The sequence below is a fragment of the Dermacentor albipictus genome, chromosome 6 (assembly GCF_038994185.2).
Source record: "Dermacentor albipictus isolate Rhodes 1998 colony chromosome 6, USDA_Dalb.pri_finalv2, whole genome shotgun sequence".
NCBI lineage: Eukaryota > Metazoa > Arthropoda > Arachnida > Ixodida > Ixodidae > Dermacentor > Dermacentor albipictus.
The window spans coordinates 99,370,836-99,396,098 of NC_091826.1; the positions used below are offsets into that span (position 1 = coordinate 99,370,836).

The 25,263-nt window shown below is 47.9% G+C and overlaps 1 protein-coding gene across 2 annotated transcripts in view; it reads right to left on the minus strand.

Moving 5' to 3' along the window:
- Window positions 1-25,263, minus strand: part of LOC139061303 (calcium-activated chloride channel regulator 1-like) — a 197,585-nt gene that overhangs the window by 90,871 nt on the left and 81,451 nt on the right. Inside the window, exon 7 of one of the 2 annotated variants that reach the window (XM_070541085.1) lies at window positions 19,874-20,158. The exons of the other annotated variant lie outside the window; for it this stretch is intronic. Coding sequence (XP_070397186.1) covers window positions 19,874-20,158 — 285 coding nt within the window. The remainder of the gene's footprint in view (window positions 1-19,873; window positions 20,159-25,263) is intronic. 2 annotated transcript variants of the gene reach the window in all.

Below are 25,263 nucleotides of genomic sequence, written 5' to 3' on the forward strand. Positions count from 1 at the left end.
TTTCCCACGTGCATGAGACACTGTTTCCAACCAGAACTCGCCTAGCGTTTCACCGTCTTGGGTGTCTATAGATGCTACCTTTTGCTCTTTTGAGCAAAATTTTTCGGGCAGCTTTTTGCAGGCTATGGCGAAGCGATTCCTTCCACCGTATTTTCTGCAAGTGCGTTCTTTTGCGGGGCAGACATGGTTAGTCTGATGAACGTTGGCGTACTTCGTGCAACGCCGACCTTTTGCTTGAGATACTGCGTTTATCTCGGCAGCGTAATGGCTTTTGGGGCGTGCCTACATTTCTTGGCACTGTTCCTTGCCATGTTCTCGCGAGCGGCACATTTCTACCGTCTTTGCAAATGAAGAATTTTCACACATGAGCTTTTCTTGCAGCTTTTTGTCTGTTATTCCGAGAATAACACGGCTTCTGAGCATGCGCTCTTCGTGTTCCCCAAACTCGCAACTTTTTGCTAGCACTCGTAGGTCTTTTGACCAGTCGTTGAAGCTTTTGCCTTCATATTGGTCACGCTTTCCAAAACGAAACTCGTGATAGGCTAGGTTTAGTGCGGGCTTGTAAAATGCCTCAAATTTAAGCTTCAGGACTTCTGCGTCCAACTTGTCTTCATCCGGTGCAAAGGCAAAAGTGCTATACGTCTTGCCCGCGTTCTCTCCGATAATCATCAGAAAAGTGGTTGCCTGTACCTCTTTGGGTTGCTGGTTTAGGTACGTTGCCGTTGCGAAGAGCTCAAACTCGTGGCGCCACGTCTTCCAACTTTGCCTTACGTCTCCTGTGGTGTCCAGGACTGTCGGCGGTGGCAGTAGCGTGGTGACTGGAGGGCTGGTCTGATGGCGCTGTTCCCCGTTCTCCATTCTCATACAAGTTCGGCCCTTCGAGCCATCCTTGTTGGCTTGCTGACCGTCCACTTTTCCTTCACCGGCTACGTACAGTCGCGATCTTTTTGACGGTGAACACGGGAGCGCGTGGCTTTCCGTACTGCCAGCGCAGTTTAGTGGCGACACCGAGAAGCAGTGCGCATGCGCAGTGCGTCTGGCGTGTGAGAATTCTACCTTCGCGCGCACTGCGTCACGCAAGCACGCGCGTGTCGTCTGCTACACGCGCACCGCGCCAAGGGAGCCGTGCACTGCAAGAGCGGTAACAATGTTGAAGTTGAAATTACATTCCACACGATGCATGAATAAACTTGAAACTGTTATCTTTTGCCGACGTTCCTATAGTTGTAGGCGTAACAGTGACCACCCCTGTGTTCGAGGAAGGTATGTATTTGTTCCCATTACCACGTTTATCAGAGCAGCTGCTTAACCTCAGCATGTCCCGTGTTCCTGAAGACGAGAGGTCGAAAATAGTAAAACTTTCACTGAAGGAATATTTTCAGCACTTCATCGGCGCGTTAGTGCACAAGCCCCTGAAGACTGTCAATAGGATCATCCAAGCATTCAGGAAGGAAGGCTGCATTTCTGATTCCCTACATAGGCGTCGGGAAATGGTAGCGACAGATGAAGGAGACGCGCTTATGGTAGCTTCAGTAGTGGAGAATCCCTTTCAGTCCGCGAGGGAAGTGCGGGAGCTGCTTGATGTGGCCGCTTCAGTTCTTATTCTACGGCGACCCCTCAGGAGCTCTGGATTGCGAAGTTATGCGGCTGCATAAAAGCCCGTTCTCAGCGCTTCTATCAATGTGTCACGACTGCAATTTGCCGAAGCTCACGCCTTGTGGACTTCCGATGACTGGGGCCGACTAATCGTCTCGGAGGAGTCGACTTTTTCAACACGTCAAAACCAGTGCGCACGGCTGTGGCGCTCAAGAGGGACACGGTAAGAAAATTTTCTCTACGGATTTGATTTTGTGTGAAGAACTAAATTTAATATACTTTCGATGCTGTTACGAGCCAGCCAATCTGTAGGGAGTCGCGGCGAGCGGACGCACCTGCGTGAACTTGTGGGGCCCGCTGTCAAGACTTGCTGTCGGGCTTCTACACCGCATCGAGCGCCCTCTTATTTCGCAGCGCTACTGCAGCGAAATCTTGGACAACGTGCTCCTTCCTTAGGCCCACGCCGCTTTACCAGATGCCGGTTTTGTGTTTCAGCATGACCTTGCCCCGGTTCACATAGCGAAAATTGTGAAAGAACACCTAGAAACTAGTAGGGTCCATCTGGTCTCCTGGCCGGCCAAGGGCGCTTACATGAAACTTGTGCGAAAATGTATGGGGCTGCATAGAAGAAGCCATGGTGCGACGCCCTATTCATTTGGCAACTGAGGACGAGCTGTAGGAAGCCGTTTGCCAAGAGTGGGAGAATCTTAGAGCAAGTAACTTTGCGCCTGCCCTGTACTCTTCCCTACCGTGTAGAATGACAGCAGTTTTTGCTGCAATAGGGAATATGACAAAAGTGTAAAGAAAATGAAACAGCGAATAATTCAAGTTTGCAGCTATTACTTTTCTAAGTCTTTCATTATCTTGTGAAAAATGCACAAAATAAAAGTTCAGACGTCTCCGTTTTTTGCTTGTTTTCTGCATTGTGTGACTAAAGCAACCCGGGAAAAAAGAAATAAAAAATTAGGTCACGATTTCCAGGTATTTAGCGTAACGCTAACAATGAGGATACAAACCATTTACATTGGAAACATCTCGATTATGCTTACAGTGATAATTCAGTCACTGCCGGGGAAACAAAGAACAGCTAGCAGACGACGAGCGAGCGCTCCGATGACGTGATGCGCGCGAAGGAAAGCTACTCTCGCCGCGCATGCGCACAGAGATTGTAAGGCGCCGCTTAACTGCGGTGGTAGTATCGAAGCCACGCGCTCCCGTGTTCACGCTCAAAAAGATTGCGACTGTACATCAGCCGCAGTCCGTTCACTTCTGACATCATGTGGTTTGCAAGCAATCATGTGTGTCAAGAAGCGATTTATTGAACGGAACCCACTCTTATATATACATACTATCAAAGGGGGCGTTGCAGCCAACTCAGTGCGCGTGTGCATGACAGTGCATTGCATGTGCGGCGTGAACGATGTGGTTCACGACGCACATAATTGCGCGAAAACCACAAAAGGTACGCAGTTTCTTGGAGTCACGAAGCAGCAGGTGGGTAAGCGGCTGAACATCTTGCGCACAGGATGGCATAAAGCGTCTGTGAAAATTTATGAGCCCCAGAAACTCTCGCAACTATCTGAAGGATACGACGTAAGAATGGATAATTGGAGGTATTGGTCAAACATCACATTGACACGTATACTTATTTTTTTATCGGGCAACCACGTTTTGCAGCCTAACAAATGTAATCGCACAGCGTGGAACGCGCCTGTATGTATCCGGAGCTTCTGGATCGTTATCGATGCTTCTATCCGCTGTCTGTTGTCGCCGAACATTATGCTATCTGATTTCATCACCTGACGCGAATGGTGTACAACTTTGCGGAAGGCACGCGGGTCCGAACGATTAGTCTGGAACATTCGACGACTGCTCTATGAATGCCGACGCGCTTGACCCGCTGATCAGATTTTCGACGATCGCCGACTGTGTTCGCCGCTCTCGTTGTGCTTTAAGTGTAGCCTGTTTTGTGGGCACAGGTTCGCCCAATAAAAGCTAGTTTTGCTTTTCACAGTACTGCTACCAGGGGGCGGACACTTCGTATACATCCCATTGGCCGTTTTCGAGCAGACGCTCTTTCGACGCTAGCGCCAAGGTCCCCTTCAGTTACGGCCCTAACCAATGGGCGACGCATTAAGCAAAATGACGGTGCACATGATTGTTTACGTTGTCATGGCAACAGCAACAGCAGCGGCGCGGCACCTCCTCTCCCAAACGTTTTTTTTCCTTTTTGTTTTTATTATGCCGACCCGCTCCACTCCCTTTCCCCCATGCCGCGCGCGCCGCTCACTTTTTTTTTTGTTTTTACCCGTAAGCGGCGCGTTTTTTGTTCTTTTTTATTGAACGCTTGTTACCGCGTGCCATGCGCCAGCTCGCAAGCAATGCGCGCGCTACGCCACGCATTGGCATTGCTTGCGAGCTGGCGCGTGGTGCGCCGTGGGCTATGCGTTGGCAGGCACGCAGTCTTGCCCATACATATATTATACCAGAATGTGCCGGAACAAAAAAAATTCCACTTCCAGCACAACAGATGTTTAGTCTCGCTTTATTGACTTCGTTTCCGAAAAGCAATTTTTCTTACAACGTGGCGTCATACACGCTCAAAAAACGAGCAAACGTGAGAGGTGCATGACATATACAAGAGTACTAAAGACAAAAGTTCACAGATGGTGAAATAACAAAACAAAGCGCTAGAAAACGCGAAGGCCATTTCATGTACACACATATAAAAACAAGATTTTTATATAACGTCCTCAAGACCTAAATGTAGACGAGCTCCTGATATGTGCACTAAGATATTGCACAAAATTGGACGACGTGTACGACATAGTCATGACAACTATAAAAAGGGAAAACTCACTAGTAATGGCAAAAACAAGGACACGCAAAATACCTGAAAGATAGAATAAAACGCTAACATGGTTTGATTGAGAGCCATACCGAAAGAAAGCTAACCTATAAATCTGCACAAAAGTATATGAAATGCTTGACATGTTCATTACTGCTGAACAAATTGAAAAAAACATGGCAGAAAAAATAACATTGTACTAAAAACTGAAACACACGCCACATTTTGCACTTGGCCACAACTTGAGTAACGGTGGCGAGGCGAACAAAAGATAGTCGGCTTTTGCAGCAGCACATAGAAAACATTCGCAGAAAGGCTTATTCCTCAATCAAAGACCAGGTAAAACAAGCCAACACGACTTTTTATTCTACCCGAATGCAATGCTTAGCAATAAAATGACGTCACTTAATGCACAAAGTCGTACTTACTGGCCTCTCCCTTGTATAATAAACACGAACTGCAAAAATCTGCATGTAGGACATTTGCAATGCTCATGCTTTCCAGAGGAAAAAAAAGCGTATCATGCCTACACATGAAGGTTGTTCGCGCGGTTTCCCATCGGGCGTTACTGAGATAGTACACAAACACTAACAGTAATTTTTCAGCTGTTAGTTGGTTTGTAGAACGCGATACACAGAAAAAGCACTGAGGGCGGTATGGAAAGCTGGGCAAGTTACTGAAGTTGCAGAATGAGACTTGGCACAGAAAAAACACAAGTCACAGACCAGGTGACAATGAGGAGGAACATCTATTTGTTAGCTTTCTCTACCGGGAAGAGGCAAGTGTAGCACAATCAAGGCGCAACGACGTCCGGAGCCTCATGGAGTACACAAATGGACAGGGCTGTGTTCGTGTACATGCGCCTTCTGATGTCCTTGGGTCTGAGCGCTCACCTGTTGTCTTTAGGCACACGGAACAACCTTGCAGAACTTGTTTTTGAGGTATTTGTGCACCACTGCACGATGCACGAGCGGTACGAGTCGTGAAACGGGTGAAACATCGCGGAGCACAAGCACACAGCTACCGAGGACCACAGAACTGAAGAAACTAGCCACGTCGGTCAACGCACAGCAGCGCACGCATCTCGATGACAGTAGATAACAAAAATAAAGCGCTACGTAGCGGACTAAGCAGCAGCCGGGCCGGCGGGGATGGCACGGCGGCGCGGGCGCGTAGACAGTCGAAGGTGAGGGAGTTGAGAGGGTGTTACGAGAGAGGGCGTAGGGAGAGGAGTTGAGCGGGGGGAAGGGCTTGGCCACCTGGATCGGCGCGCGTGCGCGCGACGATCTACGAGGCCATGCAAGGGAAACGGATTTTCGCGTCGCCCAATACCGAGATGGCGCCAATTTCCTGTGCCACCGGAACCGGGGAGTTTCCCCCCCCTGCTGCTACTGTGTTCTTTGACGTCACGACCACGTGACAATATGAACTGAAGGCGAGACAACGACGGTGGACGAAGAGTGAACACACACACTGTGTGGTTCACTCTTCGCCATGTGTTTGTGTGGGTTCTCTCTTCGGCCACCGTCGTTGCCGCGCCCTCACTTCAGGTCGTGTGTGACGGAGGTTGCAGACGGGAAGTGCTCGATTTACCCCAGCTGGGATTCCAGTGGCTTGATGATGCCTTGAGGTGAAATGCGATGGCCGAGCAAATCCATGGCTTGAACTCCGCAAACGCATTTCTTGGTCTTTAGGACTCGCCGTGTTCATCCAGTCATTCAAATAGGAAACGAACGTGCTCTTTGTCCTCTCTGGCTGTGTGGCTTATGAAGATAATGTCCTCAAGGTTGATGAAAATGAAATGGAGTCCGCGTGTAACCTCGTCCATGGACCTTTGAATAGTTTGCGACGCATTCTTCAAGCCCTAAATCATATGGACAAACTCAAATAGGCCAAATTGAGTAGGTATTGGTGTCTTAGGTGTGTCGCTGGGTTTGACAGGAATTTGGTGGTATGCGGCCATCAAAAAATCTTGCTGTATGTTTTGGTACCGGTGAGACAAGTGCCTAAGTCATGTATGTGGAGAAGGGGATATTGATGGGGTGTAGTGACGGTATTCGAAGCTCAGTATTCACTAAAAGACCGCCAATCACCACGGTCCTGCTTTGGAAGCAGTTGGGGATTTGAGATGTAAAGACTGATTGTTGGAGGAAGAACGAATAATGCCAAGCTGAAGGATATGTTCGAATTCCCAGTGGGTGACTTCCAACCTCCGTTCAGCAAGCCTTGGTGGTCGGGCGAATACAGGTGGTCCGGTGGGTGCAACACGATGCGTTACCTTGTGTTTCACGGGCAGTGCATCGTTTCGGGGCCTCGTGGGTGGAAGGTCTCAGCAAGTATCATGTACTTTGAGAGTGGCCGAAATTTACATACAGAAGCCAGATTATCTTAGGTTCCACATAGGCCAAGTACATCGAAAGATGCGATGCTATAGTTTATGCGCCGATCACGAATACACCATGTTTGAAATGGCTGAGGAAGTCGGCTTCCAGAATGGCAAAGGGGACGTCGGGGGTCAATAACACCAATGTGTGCAAGCGCCGGATTTCGACATCTAGCGTCTTTGACCGCATGTCTTCGTATGCTGCGGCCGAAGGCGTACCTACAATGAAGTCGTTTATGACATGGGCATTATCATATGGTAGCGCGACGAGGACATGCATGGACTTTACTACCTGCGAAGTGGTGTACCGGAGTTGAAAATGGGTCTCTAGCTGCGTACCTGAAACTCAAGAATTCTTAGGCCAGAAACTGGGAAGCTGAAGCTCTGCGGCGATGGCAGGAGACGCAATCGTGGCGTCGTTTTTGTGAGTATGAGTAGCAGCAGCATCGTTCATAACTAGTGTTTAAAAAACGTCAATCTCCTGTGTCACCACTTGTTGGAAGGTCGGCTTAGTGGAGGCAAGAAAGAGAAGTTTTGGTAACTTGAAGACTGATAGCCAACTGGCTTTTATTCGAAAGGTAAAGAAGGTTTGCGGCTGTGGTAACGCCCCAGTAGGGGAGTTCCTCGATTCCAACTTACAGCAGAGGATAACGACCCCCCAAAGTGAGTAAAACCGGCTTTCCGAGAAGCGCGGTTAAAGCAGGGACACACGGTCGCTACAAGCTCAATGACGAAATTAACCCACATATTATTTCGCCGTCCGCGACTGCGTTTCTTTTCTCTACGCATTCATTCTGTAACCCTAACGGTCCACAGCTTATCTAACCTACGCGTAACGCGACCAGCCTAGCTCCATTTCTTTCACCTAATTTTGATTAAAATATCGATCTGTGAACCACAACGCTCTCTTCCTTCCTCTTAAATTTCCTACGAATAGGAAAGACACTCTCAAGATGGGGAAGAGTACCTTGAGAACATTATCACGGACCACCTTCAGCATTGCGATGTTGAGATTTTTGATCAGTTGGGGGAAATTCAGAATCTAAACTAGGCCACATACGTTGATTACTGGGAGAATTATGAAACGCTTCCTAGGTTAGAAGCCAGTTCAAGTCAAACATGCTGCATGATAATACGAAGAGCGAACAGGCAAGGTGGGAAGGGGGAGACACATCACCAGATACTCATGCAAGCCATAATAATCAGTAGGATAGTGTACGTGGCACTCCACCTCGAACTTAACGCAGTAAAACTCAGTGAAATCTTGAAAAGTGTCAAGGTGGTGCTCACACTGCCCTGAGCGGGTCTACCGGCACACTTGTGAAGCCACAGGTATCGAACACTCTCGAACACAGTGAGGCGGCGTTAGGGCGTAGCATCAATGCTATTCGAATAAAAAACAGGGAGAAAAAAATCAGAGATTGGGCTACGAGTCCACACATGAGCAAGTGTGCTAAAGAGCGTTACCGAGAGAGACGAGGGACTAGATAAAGATACCTCCGCTGCCCTGAAACAAGAACCCTGTCTTTCACGAAGGCGGGCGTAAATACAGGGCAAAAGCATTGCAAGCTAGGTATATTGGTCGACAGGAGGAACTATATACGGATGCTCCAGGATAAGAGAGCAAAGCGGCACAGGTGGTTAGAGAAGTCGGAACTGCGATGGCGTGCTCCACAGCCAGTGGCATCGAGAAGGTAAAGTATTAGAAAGTGGCCATAGCCTTTACCGCCAGCCAAAGGGGGGTTAAGGTGATCATCAGCGACGCCAGAAGCGCTCTAAGAAACAATCAACCGGGGAGAGCGACGGTGTCTGCCAGCCGTGTACTAAAGAAGAATGGAGGACTCGTGGTGGTTGTGCTCGTTTGACATTTGGGCACCAGCTCATGAAGCACGTAGAGGGAAGGGGGTCATTCGTTCACCCGAGTTCTTACTTACCGGTTCACTTCCGCAAGCTGCCAAGTCACCGAAACAATGAATTGAAGAGTGGATATTCGCGCTCACCAGCAAATCAGAATACACGACAGACTATATCCACAAACTTACACGGGAGGTGACAGGACGCTCAATAAGGAGGAGGAGCGTATGTGGAGGAAATTCCAGACGGAGGTTTTTGCAATCCACGTACTCTACAGCAAGGGGCGTCCAGTAGTTTTAGGGTCAAAGTACAAGTTTTGTGAAGAGGCAGCAAATTTGATTACATGATGTGGACTTGTCCGAATGAGTACGATAGCTCATACTCTAGAATCCTGGGAGGCTTTGTGCCACAGCCCAGGCCCCAACGTCCTGCAAGACATCATCGTTGAACCCCTTGCTGCTGATTTGTCTCAAGTGATCCCCGCCGACATCTTAGGGTGACAGAGGAGATGCCCTTCTCTGCTGACGTTCATTGACTGGTGTGTTACTAAAGTTGTCCCTCTCTCTTCAGATAGAAAGTTGGAAGACATTCTTCAGCGAAAGTGTATAATGTAACACAGCTCACATACCGCTAAATGACAGAAACACGGACCGACAAGAACATATTACTTAAAGTCTTTATTTGTCGCAAGTTCTTTTGCGTTTGTCACATTGTGTTTACCATTCGGCACGCGTTTCCTTATCACCGGATTCCGTTTCTGCTATTCTGAGGTTGTGTGTGCCCGATTTTATGAGTGCCCCATAAAAAACCCATTGAAATGGTATTTCTATCAGTGAGGCACACCGCGAAGAATAATCAGTTATGGGTGTGCTAATCGTTCGCAGGCAGCCAGAGCATGCGGTGTGCCCCACAGCAGCAGCCACAGCAGCCCAGAGGAGCGCACGGAAGCAGCAGCAGCACCAGTAGGAAAGTCGAAAGAAGATGGAAATGAAGCTTCGCTTTAAAAGATGCATCTGCAAGATAATATAACGTCAAACTTCTTGCTACAGTGAGCTGTGGTGGTAAGGAAGCGAGACAGTCTTCTCCGTATATGGCCGCTTTGGACAGTATAGTACACACTTGGGAATCCATTGTTGGTTCAGACTAAAGTGTCTATTGTGTTCTAAGGCTCTCGTGCGTAGAAAATAAATAGCGAAAGCTGAGCTGTAGCTTACGTATTTCTGTTATAGGCATGCGCAACAAACGTGAGAATGGCATCCCAGTAAGTGTAGCCCAACGTGACATTCATAGTCAACATGCCACCGATTGTGTGATCAAAGCGCTAGAGTGAATGTAACCGTTCGTTTGCGGTTTGCTAGACGTTCGCTGAACTATGTTCCCGCAGTGAGGAGGGCTTGAATCTGTACCGACAGGCACATACCACCTCTGTCACTGAGTTGTTCATGAAACCGGCAGTTCTTGCCTGCTGAACTTCGGCTGTTAGCTTTGTTGACTGCTAGAGTGTCAATGACGTAAGGGCCAAAGACAACCACGACGCGGTGATGGGGACCCATGTGTGGCGTGACGGCTTCAAGCAGATTGGGAGGGATTTGGCACAAGCTGCATGTCGACGTCTTAGCAGAGTGGGTGACTATGCGTTGCGACGGCAAGTCGCCACACCGGTTTTAGAGAATGTAGGAGGGTGTCGCTAGGGGGGGTCGATAGAAGGCTCATATTGACTGCTGGAATTTTTCTTTATAGTACAATATTTTTTATTGTTTTGAATTAAAACAGTACATCCCGAAACGGTTGGGCCAATATCCTTATTAGTGACCGTCAATATTTCCAAACATTGGGAGCTCATCTTATTAGACATAACAAAATAAAAGATAATAGAAACATGCACGAAGAAAAATGTAGTATATGTGGAAGCATATCCCTCACAAGAAATGGTATTTCAGTGCAAGTACAAAATTTCTTGACACCAGAGTGTCAAATGGCTAGAATCCGTTTCTGTAGCCCTTCTTTTATATGACACTTTATTACATTGCGTGTTTTATCTTGCGTGCTCGTAATAAAAAAAAATAAAAGGGGATTTACGGGCCAAAACCGTTTTCAACAATGAGCCAAACCTTTGTGGAGCACTCCGGGAATTTCGACCCACTGGGGTGCTTTAACGTGCACCTAAATCTAAGTGCGCGGGTGTCATCGCACCTCTCTTCAATCCAAGTTGGGTAATCGTGGCCAGTATTCAATCACAGTGACCTCGTGCTTTGAAGCGCTTGGTGCAAATATTCTTTAATATTCACACAATCTCTATATGTTTTATTCATGTAACTGTTAGAGGGTTTCAGTCACGCAATTATTTGGAACTCTAAGCTCTCTAAACCTTCTTGCATGTTGTGAATGCCCTTTAGGAAGGGCTCTTTTAGGACATGTAATATATCTTAAATAAACGAAAAAAACAAAATATATGCCAAATTTTCGCACCATAACATTGGAACAATCACTTACAGTAGACATTGCGAGTCACAAGGACATTGAAATTTAGGGTGCTCGTGCAACTAGTGCTAGAGGTTGGTATATTAAATAGGCTTACTTTCAGTGCGTAGTTGCTTATGATGCTATGAATGCTACATGACAACTTTTAAATCAAATACATGTAGAAATGGTAACATGAGGGGTTTTTGAAGAAGTGGTCTGCTTCGTTTTTATATGTAAGCATCATCCGGGGTGAACATCTGCGGCGAACAATTTGTTGCAGTTATGACCTCGGGTCATGGTCGATGTTGAAAGGTAGGCCAAGCACAGCTTCCAATTTGCAGGATGAAGGATGTTACCGCTATAGTTCTGCCAAATGGCTGGCTGACTATTGAGGCCACGGAACGCTAGAGGGCCGTTCACAATAGGTGCACCCACGACGAGGCGTCCACGCTGTAGGAGACTGCGTCGCAGAGGCACTGTCTTTTTTAAATTACAACGTCGGCTACGCGATCGACGTCAGCGAGTCGCCGCAGTGTGACAGCATTTCGTGGCGCCCAGACCGGCAAAGTACTCCGCAGACTGTCGTCAGGCCAGACTTCGTGAAGCCGGCCGCCGAGCGAAAACACTGCACGGACAACGACACAGGCGCAGCTGCGGCGCTTCTATTTACACTTGATAGTCGCTCAAAATAATGGAAACGTACTTCCTAAGTTGAAAAGCAAAATCGTCAGACCTTGTGAGCAGTGTTCTGTGGAGTTAGAGTTGGTACCGATTCTGTTAAGAGGAGAACGTACCTGCAGCCGTGGGATTCGTGCACGTATACCCATAACTGTGGGCCTGAACCAAACCAGCAATAGGGTTCACTTCCGCCAGGAGCAAGATGAACTAGACTGCGCTTGATTTCGCACAGTCCGCACGCAAGAATTGGGCAGCGCGCCACACGGCAGGGAAAGTGAAAGCCTGCTACGAAAGTGAGCAGTCAGGGCAAAGTGCGAAACATGGCCGCTTGTATCAGCTCGTGGCTGGTTGATGCGACGCTGATTGTAAGCGCAAATTTTGTTTTGCAGCATTTTGTGACTATTGAAGCCGCCAGTGCATGTTTCAACAAGAATGTTGGTTTCTCGTTTATTTAGAGCCAATGTTGAACGGCGCGAATATAAACAAAGGCGCCTTGCCATACCTTATGTGGAGAAGAAAAAAACAAAAATGCCTTCATAATACATTGCCTTTGACAACCAGCTTATATAGCTGCCTTTGTTAGTTTAATAGGCTAAGTAACATAGAATATATCTCTCAAACTGCGCCAACTTGTCCCTAATAGATTGTTGTCGAATTATTATTACTGAAATCAAAAGCAAAAACACGGGTAACTTGGGCGCGATAGTACGAGCTAGTGCAAGAACACGACATCATAAATTCCAAGCGCCCACGCTTCGCCTCGAAGGCGCCGCCCTGTTTAGTCATGTGTGGTCGTGCCGTTGCAGTGTGTAAAGCAAATTGCGCGACGCCATGCGGACGAGTCTGTTCGCACCACCGAAAGGCCCCTCAGTGATCCGTGTAGAGACTGTTGACGTCCGTGCATGATGACAGGGGTGCCGAGAGGATCGAAAAAAATCCCACCAATCGTCGGCAGACGAAAATTGGTGTCGTGTCGACGTAGGGCGAAAGAGCTTTAAAGAAACGTAGCTGGTACGAGGAATGCACCAGCTCAGATCTCGCACATAGCAAAGGACCAGAACGCATCATCTCTATCGCAGTATGCGTATCTCCTTAAGTTCACCCAACCCCTCTACGATGCTTGCCAAAATTATTTCGTGCCAGCTATATTTTACATAGGACAGGGAACTGAATTGTACGGTGCTTGTATAAGTACACGAATGTTTTGTTTTGGAGCACTTGTATGCGTAGTTTTCAGTAAATGCTGTAACTGCACACTTTACTCGCTGATAGTAAATAAGAGAAAAAATGTACAACGTATGCAAGTTTCACAGCGGCACCACATGATATCGACACGCGTACTTACTTATCTTTTTCGGGTGACTTTTCACCATCTCAGAAGTGTTATCGCTCAGTGCTCTCCGCGCGCATGTATCCGATGCTTCCCGAATGTTATCGATGCTTCAATCTGCTGCCAATTGTCACCAAAGCTTGTGTAATCTGATTGCATGTGCGACGCGAATTGTGCCGTACGTTTTGGAAAACACGTGGGTACCAGCGATTAGTGTGCAACATTGGATGACTCATGCATAGAAGCGGGCACTCTTGGCCGGCAGATGAGATTTTCGAAGATCGCCGACTGTGGTCGCCGCTTTCGTTGAGCTTTGACGGTAGCCCGTTTATATGGGCACATGTTTGCTCACTAAAACGTTAGTTTTGTCACTCAAAGGTTTGCTACTCTCTTCAACGTCACTACTACGCGACATTTGGTGGAGGGGCGCATAGATCATGTACGAGACGCCCCCGACACTCGGTTATCGAAGCCCGGACCGCGAAGGCACCTAGCGTCGTCCCGGAAACTCGAGCAAGCCGCAAGCTACAACAACTGCCCCCGGAGCACGCACTTCTACCTGAGAAGACGAAGTGCATGGCCAGGACAGCAGCCACGATCACAGCTTCAGTTCCACATCACCTGCTCGTGTTGCAGTATCCCAGGGAACCAGTGACCATAAGCGGATCCTCAATTCGAGACCGAGAAAGTTGGCTGGAAAAGTACGAGAGTCGCTACATTCAACCACTGAAATTTTAACTACAACCTGCGCTATACTTTCTTCCACTTTGAAGATGCCGTCAGAACGTTGTTTAAATAGCACGAGTCCATCTTGACAATGCGTTAGCTCTTCCACAGCAGTTTCTTGAATGCCTTCCCGAGTGTCGACCGCAAAGAGAGAGCTGAAGCCATACTGGAATCCCGTGCGCAGCTGCCAAATAAACGCGAGCACTGCAATCGCCAAAAATGAGATGACATGCCTGTTCCGCCACGCTAACCCGGACATGTGTGAGGAAAAGATTCGCTTTCCGGTGCGTGGTGTGAAGGAAGACCTTTTCGCTGAACTAATCCTTAACCCGCCGAAGTCCGTAGCTGAGCTTTCGATGGAAGCACCGGCAAATCAGAGAACTCTTTAAGTATGTTCTACGCAGTACAACTGCCGCTCCACGCCAGACAACACAGACCTTCAATCACACGGCTCTGCTGATTTATGCGAAACGATAAAGGCAGTTTCGTGAGAAAACCGCCGGAAGTTGTTCCAAGCGTCGCAGCCCCCAAGTTTGTTCGATTGCTTACGCTGTCCTAGAGGAAATTCAGCGGTCACTGGAGCTAGCAGAACCTCTGGCATGGCCTAGAACTCAGCCAGAAGCGATCACACACACCGCGGTCACCCGCCGTCAGGGACCCCCTCAGCGGCAGCGCCAGCACCTTTTAACGCCGGCATTCCACCGTACACCGCCGCGCCGCCAACGCCCATTCGTCACCCAGCGCAGCTACCAGTGGAAGACGGACCTTTGGTGCGTCCCCACCACTGTTCGTTCTGTTACGACTGCAGAGAAGCCGGCCATGTTTACCGCCGATGCCCATACCACGACTTGGGACTGCTGTCAAAGCACATGCCCGCAGCAAGGTGAACGTCTTTGTGATATCGGCCACAATGTCGGCGCAACACAGTGGAGCCTTGGATGAACGTCTCGTTCACCAAGGCTCCACTGGTGACAGGTACGCCGTCACCCTGGTGACGGCGTACCTGTCAACGCAGCACCAGCCATACACTGGCCCAGCCTGGGGCCGGTCCGTCAGCCCATATCCGCAAGACTAAAAGCAGCAACTGATGGTGATGCAGTTGCTGTACATCGAAACGCCGAAGATCCTCCGGAGACGACGACGAAGCTTCAAGATCTAGCTCGACGACGTAGCAACGACACGCCGTTATCACAAGAGAGACTAGACGCAGAGGATACGCCGACAAAAGACCTGACGACGCGACGTACAAGTCACATATTTACCCAAACCAGGCTTGATTCCATGCAATGACCTAATTGCAACGCACCACAAAGAACCACCGACCTCGACGTAATTCTCGACTGCCACTCAGTCGCCGCTTAAATATGCACAACAGCCGACTACTCCGTCATCAGTAGACATTTCCCCGTCAATTTTTGAAAGGCTTACCTGCATTAGAATGTCATCTAACTCGGACAGCTGGAGGAAACCTGATAATGCCGACTGAAATCTGCATGGCAAGAACTACCATTCATGACCGCACCTACGCTACCACCTTTGGCATCTTGCAAGAGTGTTCACGAGATATTTTCCGCATGGAGTTCCTGAACCAATAGGGCGTTATCATCGACTTGAAGTTGAAGTCGGACACACTACCCGAAGATCAAGCGATACCGCCGGAAAACGCTCGAAGTCACCATGCCTACAACGTGCTCAAAGAATAAGTTAGCATCCCGCCTCGCTACAACATTGTCATTTCCCTCAGCGCCTAGACAGCTGTAGATCTAGAAGGCGTCATGGAAGGTGACAAACGTCTACTGCTCGAGCACGAAATTTACGGCGCAACAAGGATTGCTCGATGGCAAGGAGGGATAGCGAAAGTGGTGTTGACAAAATTCAGCCAGGAGTGCCAGAACATCAACAAGGGCACAAAGATCGAGTGCATCAAAGGAAATGTGGAATCAAAGAATGCGCCTTTCTTCTCGAATTCACCGCATCTATCTCGATGACCAAAGTTTTCGATCCAGACTAGGACATAAATTCAAGCCTTACCATGAGTATGCAGCCACAGACCATAGGTCTTCTCCGGCGATACAAAGACTACTTTTCAATGTCATCGAGGATTCGACAAAAAACCTGTTGCAAAGTGTAGCATAATTACCGAAAAGTGCAATCGATCACTCCTTGAGAGCCCTTACTGCGTTTCCACGCGAGAACTTGAAGCTATAAGGCGCAAGTCGCCGAAATGCTGCACAATGACATCATCCAGCCGTCGAAAATCCCGTTGGCAATTACTGTAGTATTGGTGATGAAAAATGAAGGGATACGTTTTTACGTCGATTATCGTTGGCTGAACAAAGGAGAACTGGGGAGAACGTATACCACCTCCCACAGTAGACGGCGCATTGGATTGGCTCTGAGCGCTAAATGCATTCCGTCGATGGATCTCAAGACGCTACTAGCAAATAGAAGTCGGCGACGGAGATCGCGAAAGGACAACCATGCCCTCTATGAGTTCGAGGTACTGCCACTCAGACTTTTCTCTGTGCCGCCTGCAACACCCCAGCGCGTGATGGACACGGTGTTAGCAAGGTTGAAGTGGCAGGCCTGTGTCGTCGTCGTTGACTTCGCCGCGAATTTCAACGATCACCTTAGGCAGCTCTGGACAGCCTTAGAGGCCATCAGTTCATCAGGGCTCACTCTGAAGCCGGAAAAGTGCCGCCTCGCTTACGCCAAGCTGCTGTTCTTGGCCACGTCATCAGCAATTATGGAGTACGCCCTTATCTGAAGAAGATATCTACCCTCGCGAACTTCCCAAAGCCCACCGACAAGAAGGGCGCGTGCAGATTCTTTAGCATGTGTGCCTATCACATGCGCTTCGTCAAGAACGCTTCATCAAGTTCTGTCACGAAATCGGACATCGATTCCAAGCGGCAGGTGTCTGCAAGCCGAATCGTTCCAAGTGTGTAAACAGCGCCAGCACTCACCATCAGTGCTAGGCCACTTCGATGAGGGTGCCGACGCCGACATCCACACCGACGCAACTAGATTACGCATAAGAGCCGTCCTAGTCGAAAGGCCAGACAGCTCTGAAAGGGTCTTTGCTTCGGCTAGCCAGTTACTGTCGAAAGTAAAAGTCACTCATTAGAAGACGCAAAAAGTATTGCCTTGCTATAGAAAAAAAATACGGGGTTTTACGTGCGAAAACCACTTTCTGATTATGAGGCACGCCGTAGTGGAGGACAGCGGAGATTTCAGCCACCCTGGGTTCTTTAACGTGCACCTAAATCTAAGCACACGGGTGTTTTCGCATTTCGCCCCCATCGAAATGCGGCCACCGTGGCCGGGATTCGATCCTGCGCCCTTGTGCTGAGCGGCCCAACACCATAGCCACTGAGCAACCACGGAAATTCCGTCCTTATCTATAAGGCAGGCCCTTCAAAGTCTTTAGCGAGCACCATGCCTTGTGGTGGCTGGCCAAATTAAAGGACTAGTCAGGACCTCTTGCACAATTAACTGTGAGACTCCAGGAATTTGACATCATAGTCGTCTACAAGTTGGGATGGAAACACTCTGATGCCGACTGCATATTATGCCCCCCATTGACCCATCGCCGCAAGATGCCGAGCATGACGATGCCTTCATTTGAATAATAAGCGTGGAGGACTTCACTGCAAATCGACATGCAAACCTAGAGCTAAAAAGCTTCGTAGAGTTTTTGAAAAGAAACACTGGCGTTGTCTCTAGGTGATTTTAGCCTGGATTATCTCAGTTTTCGCTAGCAAACAACATACTCCCAAAGAAGAACTTCTCACCCGTCCCCGCCAACTACCTTCTCGTTCCCAGAGCACTGCGTCTATAGGTAGCGGCCGCCCTAAAAGACAATGCGACCGCAGAGCACCTCGCATTCACACAGACGCTATCGATTATACAGAAAAGGTATGGCTCTCTGCTCCTCTCCACTGACGTTGCTGCTTTGTCAAGGTATGCCGAGACTGCCAGAGACGCAGGACACCACCAACAGGACCGACAGGGCCAGCCTCCTTGCTGAGCATTTGAGTAGAACAGGATGCGACTTCTTGGGACCTTATTCGGCGCCAATATCCGCAAATAAGTGGATCGTCGTGGCAACTGACTGCCTAAGCTTCGCTGAAACGCAAGTTCTGTCGGAAGGTACCGCAGCCGAGATGGCGAAATTTTTTTCGTCGAGGATATCCTGCTGCGACATGGCGCCTCAAAGTCCCTATCACCGATAGGAACGCGGCCTTTACACAAGATCTCACCCAAGCGATTCTGTACTGCTGCCAGACTAGCCACAAGAGTGGGTGGTAGACAACTGCCTGTGGGTGGTAGACAACTGTCTACCACCCACAGACGAATGCTCTTACGGATCGGCTGAAAAATCTCTTGCCGACATGCTAAAATGTACGTCGACGTTGAGCACGGGACGCCGGGTGCAGTCGTGCCGTAGGTAATCTTTGCTTTAACATGATAGTGCAAGAATCCACTAAAATGACGCTGTTCAACATTGCTATCCGAATTAACGCACGACGACTATCCACGCCATACTGTGGCACTTCATTGACATCGAGAATCTCGATGTCACCGCCATCTCCAGCACTCGGAAGATGCCCGACAGTTCACCCGCATAGTTATCAAGAATCAGCAGAGGACCAATAGCCGCCGCTACATCCTTCGAGAACGATACCTGCAATATGAGCTTGGAGACCCTGTTTGGCTTTGCATGCCGATACGCCGACAAGGACACAGTGAGACACAGGCTTTTACGCCGCTATTTCTGATCCTACCAGGTCATGTGGCGCATGGGCTCAGTCGGCTATGAGGTCGTGCCAGAGGGCATTTCGCTATCAATTGGTGCAGTTCGCGGCTTGAAATAGTCGATATTGTGCGACTTACGCCGTTCTGCCAGCGGTAACGAGCTTCGGCATTTCAAATGGCTGAAGTTCAAACATTTTTTGGAACTTTCTAACTTTGGACTTTTTTTAACAATTGTCCTTTCGTTTTGGCTCTCCTGTGACATTTGTAGCATGGGAACGATCTTCTTGAGAGGGGTTATTAACACGTGTACTTGTTCATTTTTTCGAGTGACCGTTTTCAACCGTCTAACAAACGTTATTGCTCAGCGCATGATGCACCCGCACGCATCCCAAGTTGCTCGAATGGTATGCACGGCTCTACCTGCTGTCTGTTGTGACCGAAGCTTGTGTAATCTGCTTACCTGTTTGACGCGCATTGTGTAGAACTTCCAGGCCGACACGCGGCCGCCAGCGATTGCACTGGATCCTTCGTTCACTCAATTATATAAGCCAACGTGCTTGACAGGCAGATCAGATTTTCAACGATCGCCGATTGTTTTGCCACTTTCACTGAGCTTGCATGTAGCCTTTTTTTTTTCAGAACACAGGGTCAAAAAGTAAAACGCTAGTTTTGTCACTCAGAGTTTTGTTGCTTCCTTCACCGTCAATACTACGAGAAAATACAAAAATCTTACGATACCGGGAAAAGGACGCGTTTCGCTTAACATTGCATGAGCTTACATGAACGCGAACAATTCTGAACTATTTGCTAACCAATAAATAACGTGTGCACTACAGTGCACATGTTCATCTTCACGCGTAAATATGGTTTCCGCAATTGCTTCGGCCAGGAGACTGCCCTTGATATAAGGACTCTAGACAGAGAGAACAAGTGGATTTATCAATATTAACTTAGCACCTGAAATACCGAACACTAGAATAATGGCTGCTCTCCGCATCATTAACATGGCAAAATCCTCTTGTTACGTTACCAGGTGTAGCTTTCTTCATTTATCTCAATATGTGGACAATGAGAACACTAATCTAAATTTATTTGAACTATACTAATGAGTGTGAGAGCTTCCCTGAACAGATATAAATTTCCCTTCGCAGAGAATATTTCACGAAGGCTTTAAAGCATGAGGTTATGTTATATTGTTTTTGTTGTACAGTGTGCTCGTTGGTAACAGGATACTCACCAACCCATGATATGTGAGCTCAGGCGCCGAGCTGTTGGCTTCGATGTAGGTTCTCGACAAGTTTTGAAGGCGGTCAGGAAAAAAGTAACTTTGTCCTTTTGTTTCCGCAGCCAGTTTCTCAAGCTTCTCTTCAGCTTTGTCACCCATCGCCATTGTCACCACTTGGACCTTTCCCGCTAACAGTTGAGGCCAGACGTCGTCAATGTGGGGCTTCTGATTCTCCACGCCGTCCGTCAAAAGAACAATAATGGCGCCATCAGGACTCTCACTGGGAGTATTCAGAGCCTGCCAGCAATAAATACAGATTCAATGTCATAGGGATTTATTAATAATAAAAGTTTTAACGTTGTTTTAAAATCACTATGGACACTGTGCATTTAGGTGAACACCATATTGGTCTTCTCACTAGCGCGATTCCCATTACAGATACAAAAATAATATTATTTTTCATGCAATTTTCTCTACGTTGCATAAACTTTGTAGCAAGTTCTTTCTTTGTTGTCATAGTCAATGTTTGCCTATGGTTGAACACGTCCCTTACTATCTTCGTATATGTCTCCTTGCGCGAGTATGTGGTTATTGCAGGAATGAATTCCACGCGGCTAAGTAGTTCTCAGCGTCATTGATTATGTTTTGCTGATGGCTTGGTGTTACCAGAGCGTCGACAGGGTAGAGCATCTCTGTTACCGGCCATATTTATGTACAACGCCGACATATTTTTGTATACTTCTGCCACACCTAATAGGAGCAGACACAATATTTGATGCGTCAAAGCCGAATTCAATATTTGGGTTCCAACTAAATTTGTGCGGTAATGTGTTAATCTTTTTGTGTCATCAACAAAAGTAACAATTCCACATGGTCTGTTAAACCTTGTCGGAAGGAAGGGCTAGTCAAGCTTCATTGAAGCTTTCTGGTGTGTAGCACTACGTGGAGAGTTCGTCGAAAAAAGTTTTCAATCAAGAAAACCCTTTTCCCGATATAGAAGAGGCATGTGCAGGTAAAACTATTATGCGCGTGGCTGATATATGCCGTTTGAGTTATAGTAAAAAAAGTAGGGGGTTTTACGTGCCAAAACAACTTTCCGATTATGAGGCACACCGTAGTGGAGGCCTCCGGAAAGTTCGACCACCTGGGGTTCTTTACCGTGCACCTAAATTTAAGTACACGGGTGTTTTCGCATTTCACGCCCATCGAAATGCGGCCGCCGTGGCGTTTTGAACTATAATAACCAACGACCTATTTTCTGCGATAACACTTGACACACCACTGAAATATATTCTATGATCCCGTCTGCTTTCGCCCGTTCACATGCGCCATATGTAGAAAGTAGGCGTAAACCTATGAAAGATGTCTAAGCTGGTAGTAGAAGGCGATAGAGAGCAGACACAACGCTACTGCAACTGCCATACTTGTGAGCATAAAAGGCGACAAAGCGAGAACTAAGACGAGATGATGCTTTGAGTAAATATGTTCATCTTTCTGCTCGTAGTGTTCACGCGTATATAAAGAATATACGCGGCTGGTGGGGTAATAGCTATGCTGCTGCACTGATTAGCACGAGAGCGCTGATTAATATCCAAGCCACAGCGGCCGCATTTGGTTGGGGGTAGAATGCAAGAACACCTGCTTACTGAGAATCGGGTGCCTGTTAGGGACCCGGGCATGTCCAAATTGATTCGGAGTCCCACGCATCGGTGCACCCCATGATCATACTGACTTGTGAGATTGTTTTTCTTTGTCTAATAAGTGCGTTTCGCCGCCTGACAAATGTTAAGTCTAATTGGTCGGCGTAGAATGCCCTCAATCAATTGGAAGTTTCTCTAAAGTTTTCGGTAGTTCCATCCGCTGTCTCTTGTCACCGAGCATGGTGTTATCTGATTTCTTGCTGGACGCGAACTGCCAAATAATGTTCTGAAAGCACGCTGGCACCCGCGGTTATGTTAGACTCTTCGATGGGTAATGTACAAAAGCTGACATGCTTGACTCGCTGATGAGTTTTCGACAATTGCCGACTGCTCTCTTCGCTGTCGTTGTAGTTGCATTTTCACTTGTTCTTGTGGGCACAAGTTTGCCCAATAAAGAGTTTGGATTGTTATTCGCAATTTCGCTGTGTGTTCTTCACCTTACTACAACGTCACATCTGTTGGAGGTGCTTTTGTGTTCATGTGCCTGACGCACCCACGACGCCGTGATCCAACCCAGAGCTCAGAAGACAGCACCAACGTTGCGCCCCCGCCAACGAGCACGCCTCAGACTACAAAACCTGCCCGCTGCCGTCCGCACTTCTGCCCGTCATGACGGACCGAGGATTGTCAACTGCTATCGTACATCAACAGCCCAAGGAGGTACCGATTTTCTGTACACCATTGGCTGAGAACTGAATTCTGTCTGGGGGCTTGCAAGAGGACCGCTACGTTCAACAGCTGGAGCAGCGAGGATAAGCTGCGGCATGTCTATTTACCTTTGGATGACGCTGCTCTGACTTGGTTCTTACATACAAACGTGGCGCCGATTTCGTAAGACCTAATTGAAGGCCTTCACAAGTGGCTTACAGAAGAAAAGGGCTGACGTTCTCTTGGAAATCCGAGTGTAGCTACTGAAAAAGAACACGTAAGCTTCATCGAGGTAATTTCCGGCCTCTTGCACAGCCCGGACACCGGTATGCCTGAGGACAAGAAAATTCGGTTCCTCGTGCGTAAGCAAAAACTCTTGGTTTTACGCGCCATCGACTAATGTGAAAGCCGCCCACGTACAAAGCAGAATTCGTGACGGAGGCAACCATAATTGAGAAGACTCTAGAGATTCGTTCTAGACACCTGAATTGCCGCTTGATACTAGAGACCACAGCCCTTCAAGAGCGCTGCTTCAACGACTTGGGCAAGACGACAACAGCAGTTGTGCGATTGAATTCGATTTGTGGCATAGTCGGAGAAGAAATCCAGCAATTGCGAACAGTTCCCGAAGCGCGGCAGCCTTAACCGGCAACAATGACCTATACAGCCTTTTCCCGCCGTCATCACTAATTTCATCGCCAGACGCCGCCACCCAGCCTGCCCATGGACCCACGCAACGCCCCGAGCAAGACGACCATTTGAAGCTCCCCCGACCACAGGCCACACTACTACCACTGAGGAGAAGCAGGCCATGCCTACCACCAGCGTTTATACCGAGAAATGGAACCACGAGGATTTGACCTCGACACGTTGCGCCGACAGAAAGGGGAATTTCCTCGTGATTTCGCCGACTACCTCAATTAAATGTTGTGGAGACTCCGACGACCTTGCCACGCGCTGTACTCAGGAGCCCTCCTGTCAACGTAGCGCCCATGAAATACTGGCCCAGCACGAAGCTGGTCAGTCAGAACATATCTGGAAAACTTAAAGCAGCAACTAAATGGAATGTGGTTGCTGTTCGCCGAGGTGCTGAAGATCCTGCTCCACTGAAGATGGTGCTGCAATTTCGTACTCGACGACGCAGCAGCGAAACGCCGACGAGACACAAAACGAAAGGGACAAGGCTTCGCAGCCGTGATAAGACGCCGCGTCTTGACCGAAACACAAGACGACTAACTATAAACCTCGGCATGCTTCACGATAGCCACGTAGTCATATCGTTAGTGGACGCAGAAGCTGACTACTACGTCATGAGTGGACCCAACGCCGCTCAGTTGATCAAGTATGCATGGGAAAACCTTCAGAAGTGGGCAGCTGCAGGACACCAGATAGCGCCTACAAGAATCTGGACGGCAAGGGTTACAGTGCATAAGCACGCTTACCCTGCCACGATTGCTAACTTGTGCAACGCTCACGAGACGTAATCCACGGCGTGGACTTCATGCGCCAACACGACGCAGGCATCGGTTTAAGAGGAAGCTTTAGCTCGGGCGAACTCCGATGCTGCCAATTTGATTACATGTAAAACGCGAAAACGTTTTTCTGAAGTAACGTCACAACACAATTTATTGGACTTTCTTGCATTCGAGAGATAAACTTAAATTCTAGTTACTGTTGAACCGGAATTTCGATTTACCGCCTGACTTTTGCTAAAACGGTATTCAAAAATTCAAAACTTTAAGAAATGTTTACGAAGTAAAATGTCTGCATCAAGAAGGGATAACGCGGTTCTGTAAACAGTACTCATTAGATGATTGATTTCAGTGTCTTATGATACTTTACGTGAAAATGTTGCGTTGTGTACAGTGGTGCTGCAAAAAGTTTATTTGCCTATTACAAAGTGCTTTGAATTTCAAGTGTACCATAACAATTTTGCCCGCTCTAGAGGTGCCATTAAATGCAATTCAAAGAATTGTGATATCCTTTTTAATTGTTGAGTTACACGGTTGTAAATGTGATAGTTTCGTTTCCTCATAATTTTTTTTACTTTTGCCCACTTTTAATAAAACATGGACGTCCTTAATCAAAACATTCTAAAGGAACAGTCACTAGATTTGAAGTGTTTATTTCAAATGGAATAGAATATACCTCGCCAAGTATCGTGCAGTCTTGGCAGAGAAAAACGAATTCTCCTTTTACGTATGTTCAGATGGGAACACTTGAGCTAAAGGTTCCTCTTAATATCATGTACATAACGATAATCAAAGACCATTTGATATCCCCGGAGAGCTGTCTGAGTCACCAGGCCTGGAGTGCGCATGGAGGTCAAGCTAGCATTCTGTATCTCTCTAACATCTTTATTTCCGTCGGCGCAAAAATACCGGAAGATGTAGAAAACGCTGTCAGGGCGAGCAACATCTAGTGCTAGACTTGTAATTCACGTCCGAAGATGAATCGTTCGTCTGTATGAAGGAAAAGCGAAATTATAGCAGACAGACCTCATTCAACAGTAGAAAGACCTCACCAACCGCATGACAATCACGTACGTCGAAGAAATTATGGAAAGCAGCCGTACGCTTGTTCTTTATGTTTATGTCGCATCTGCCCCGACGGTCATGGTTCTTGGCCAGTATTCGACATCAATCCGAGTCTCCCTAGAGTTCGCAACTCTAGTCAAAAGTCTTTTTCCGGTGATACAAGGATTACTTTTGCAGGTCATCGAGGATTCGATATACTCCAGGTTCTAAACATCGCATAATAACGGACGATTGCGCTCGGTCATTCCGTCAAAACCCTAGCCGGAATTCGACGCGGGAACGAGAACCAATTTAGCAAAATGTTGATGAAATGCGACGCGACGAAATGATACGGCCTTCGAAAAACGAGTGGGCACCTGCTGTGGTCTTCGGGAAAAAAAAAAAGGATGAAGGCCTGCGTGTTCATTATCGTCGGCTGAACGACATTACGAAGAAGGACGTATAGCCGCTTCCACGGATAGACGATATATTGAAACGGCTCTGCGACGATATGTATTTCGCTATGAATAAAGCTAAA